Raw genomic sequence first — 3,923 nt, forward strand, 5'->3', positions numbered from 1 at the left:
CCCACTTAACCAAACCTTAATGAAAAAATTATGGAATAATTGGGCCTGATCAGGGAACGGTAGGGTACATCGTAATATGGCTTTACCGATTTGCTCCTGATCGAATACGAAGCCACATCGAAATCGGAGTACTCTAACATCCCTTTGAAAAGAGACTTCAAAAAAACGTGGCACGCCAATTTTAATATAGGATTATATTTCTAACTTATTTTTATTACCTGTTCTTAGTGTATATTTCGTATTATAATTATTACTTATTTCTATTAATTATCTCTACATTATATTTGTACTTTTTAACAGAATTAATAATCATGCTTCTATATTCTACTATATTCATAACTAGATGAATACAATGTTACTGACACCAACATTCGAATTATAATATTTACTGCAAACTGAGCGAAATTATTGTTGACGTTAATACTGCGAGAGAGAGAGAGAGAGAGAGAGAGAGAGAGAGAAAGAGAGCGAAGTATAATTTTTATATATTTCTTCGCAATTTTTTTTTGTAATAGTTTTACCGTTACTGTTGTTAACATTGATAATGATCTAATAGGGATTAAAACGTTTGTTCTTTGTTTTGTTCGACATTGCCGGCAAATTAAAGTTTATGTTTTAACTAAACGATATGTTTATTTGCTTACGTTGCAATTTTCTATTTATAACGATAAATCTTTGGCTAGTAGCCCTTTCCTTTTTGTTCTTCTAATTTTATGAGCTTTATTAGTATTATAGTTTAATAATATTAATTTAAATACATTACATTTATTTACATTTTTGTTTTCTAGTTTTGTACATCAGAACTGATTGTATTTATTACAAGGAAGTTAAAATAAAAAGTTTCAGAATTGCAATTCTGCGTATTTAATAGCAGTTAATTGGTTCTTACATCTCAATTTAAGAGACATCTAAGATATTTTTCATTATATTTATAAGATATTTCTCATTACATTCTTCCTTATATTTAATTTATTATTCTGTGTCTTATTTTAAATATCTCCCTGTATAATTACATTACTGAGTGATCAATGAACGCGAGCTTCCCAGTTGAAACTGCACAAGTATTACCAAATATGTCATCACTGTGCCAATCAGCTGAAAGAGATAATCAAAATTATTAATTTAAAAAACTTAATTTATATTAAATTACTTACATTCTAAATATTCTCACCGAATGAAGAAAAGTATTATCGAGCGTAAAGTATCCGTTAGCTGTAAACTGTATTTTGCGATGCAGCAATTGAAATGAAAATTTCTTGAGCTGTAACATATCTACGTTAAATATTGTTACGATGAGTACCGTTTCTGAGAAAGTTTCATCTAACTTTGTTTTTTACCTCTGCTTTTGTCTCTTTCTCGATTGCATGGTTTAAAATATCATGCACTATATTGCCCGTTTTCTTTATCTACACAATAAATTTATAATTAAAATGTTTCGTAAAATATTTGAGTTGTTATTTACTGACAAAAATATTTTGTTTCATCGATTAAAACGATCTGATTAAAATGCCACCTTATTATATTAATTATTCTACCTCGATTAAAATTCTAGTTATTCTGTTAGTGAGGAGAAAGATGGGATAAATCCGATATATGATCCAGACGATGATACAAATAATCATATAAGAATAATTTAAGTTTAAGATATCATCAGCCATCAACAGAATCCAGAGAATATAGTAACCATCATATATGAGTGTCAGAAAGAGAAAAACGGTGCCGAATAGTACTGGTAGTGAATAGAAACTCGACACATCCTCAGAGATTTCACAGAGATGACAATGCACATCTCGCAGTAGCAATAGCTGATGAACGGTCGAATTGTTGAATACGATACGACGCGTTTGATAGAGAGATTGCAGTCGAAGATCAGGTGCATTGATCCAAGTGAGACTTTGTATCGCTCGATTCACATCAGCGAAATCTGTCTGAATAACCGTCACTAACAGGAAGTACTGTATCAGTAGCCAACCCACGTGAAATGTCGGCAGAATATCTATCAGCAATGAGACTGGGCCTGTATGAGCGATCAGAATCTTAGTAAACTGGAGAAGTATCAGAATGCAAATCTTCAAGATGCAAACGATGATTGTAGTGCGGAAGATACGCTGTCGTCGTAGCGGATGATATAGATCATACAGATGATCTATCTCGTGCTCGACGGTGATTAATCGATTGGCGATCCGCACCAAGGACTTCTGGTTGATACAGTAGCTAATCAAACTCACGCAGACCACCAGGGCACCTAGTACAGTTTGTAGAATCGAGATGCCTACAGTCAAATTCGTTTTGATCCTGTAGTCCATATTAAGTCTGAATGGTATAGACATATAGTTCGAAGCTATTATTAAACTACTCAGCACAACATTGTAAGCGATTCCTAATTTGCAATATTGAAATGTATATGACGTTCTCTTTTTGTATATGACGATTCGGTGGGCAAATGTAGCGAGACCGATAAGCTTGAAGAACATTATCAATATTCTGAACGTACAAAATAAATCTTGATGTAGCTCTGATTTTATTTTGTTCACTTTCTGTTCATTATTTTTTTCCTCAAAAGAATTTTCTTTATTTATATTTCCAAAGAAATTGGAGGTTTTATTGACCTTCATGAAAGTTGAATTCTTTATCGAAGACATTTTTCTTATGATCTTTTTTGAAATCTTCTTCCATAATGTTTGAATTCTAGATTAATATTTACTTCTTCTCTTCATTAGGTCATGTCAATTTATCCATGTTACCTTGTGTTTCATGATTTATAAATATTTTCTTTAGGAAAATTTCTATTCAATTCTTCTTAAAAGTTTTTTTCAAGACATTTGTATATATAAAGACCTTGTTTAATTTGTATACTTTAAATCTTCTTACTAAAACGTTTCACACATACATTATTATAAATTGATAATTTAAGAGGCGTCCGTTTTAATTTATTGACACCTGTCGTTCCAATTGCTCTGAATCCAAATTAATTACAACCGTTTGAACATCCTATACAACTAATTGTGAGTTCGATAACAATTCACGTGTATTCTAATTGACGTTGCTCTTTATAATTCTTACGAAGTAGCACTGAGCATGTAGCGATGCTTCCGCAAATACCTTTCTCGCAACCATCACATATGCAGAACATTATTAAATATTAAATTTGTAAAAGTTATAAACGCTTGATAAGGAACGTAAAATCAATAATTTAGCTCTGTTTCAGTCGACACGGATCCTGCGATGGAAATAGCCGATTTTTACGGTATCATTAGTATAGAATGATATCAACTTGAATATTTATTAACTGTATATATGGCATGATATACACACACACGACAATACGTTCTTTGTAATTTCTGCTATGATAGATAACCATAGTAGGCTATTGTTATTTTTGGTTACCTAAAATTATGGAAATTAACCCACATACAAACGGTCCATCATGTACAGTAAAAGAAAATTGTATATGTAAATGTATAATTTAAAGATACCTTGTTAAAAGTAAAACGAAAAATAAGTTTATTTAAGTATAAAAATTAGAAAAAATATATTATGTGTTACACGATAGCATTTATTTCATTCGTGAAAGTAAAGCACAATGTCTACTATAGGCATATACTTTTTGAGCTCTACTTCTCGACTAAAAAATATAATTTTAACATCTTTTTTATGTTTACTGCAAAAATCTACATATAATATTCTATTAGTGGCATGAAAGAAAAGTAATGATTCGTTATATTTTGACGATAACGATAACGAATTGTTTGTGCAAAACCAAATACCGAATAACGGTGAGTAGTTATTATTACAAGTTAACGTTGTCAACCCTGATATATAGTAAGTACATATAATGTATATATATGTTGCGTATAAAATATCTGTATCTTTTTCTAATTATATGACGTTTAATATGTAAATTTTATAAATTCTTAGATAAG

General features: G+C 30.6%; 1 protein-coding gene across 1 annotated transcript; it reads right to left on the reverse strand.

Moving 5' to 3' along the window:
* Positions 1-1,014: 1,014 nt before the first annotated feature.
* Positions 1,015-2,474, reverse strand: LOC108769527 (uncharacterized). Its single transcript, XM_018520547.1, has 4 exons — positions 1,731-2,474; positions 1,338-1,406; positions 1,172-1,261; positions 1,015-1,095 (listed from the first exon to the last, which is right to left on the reverse strand). The coding sequence occupies exons 1-4, from the start codon at positions 2,472-2,474 to the stop codon at positions 1,015-1,017; spliced, it is 984 nt and encodes a 327-aa protein (XP_018376049.1).
* Between the last annotated feature and the right edge of the window lie 1,449 nt (positions 2,475-3,923).

This window comes from Trachymyrmex cornetzi, unplaced genomic scaffold (genome assembly GCF_001594075.2).
Source record: "Trachymyrmex cornetzi isolate Tcor2-1 unplaced genomic scaffold, Tcor1.1 scaffold92, whole genome shotgun sequence".
NCBI lineage: Eukaryota > Metazoa > Arthropoda > Insecta > Hymenoptera > Formicidae > Trachymyrmex > Trachymyrmex cornetzi.

Bases quoted from the DNA above. Each gene is read 5' to 3' on its own strand.
- LOC108769527 (XM_018520547.1), bottom strand. From the start codon at position 2,474: ATGTTCTTCAAGCTTATCGGTCTCGCTACATTTGCCCACCGAATCGTC. The intron at 1,262-1,337 runs GTAAAAAACAAA...GATATGTTACAG, and splicing joins AGAAAGAGACAAAAGCAGAG to CTCAAGAAATTTTCATTTCA. The intron at 1,096-1,171 runs GTGAGAATATTT...TATCTCTTTCAG, and splicing joins ATAATACTTTTCTTCATTCG to CTGATTGGCACAGTGATGAC.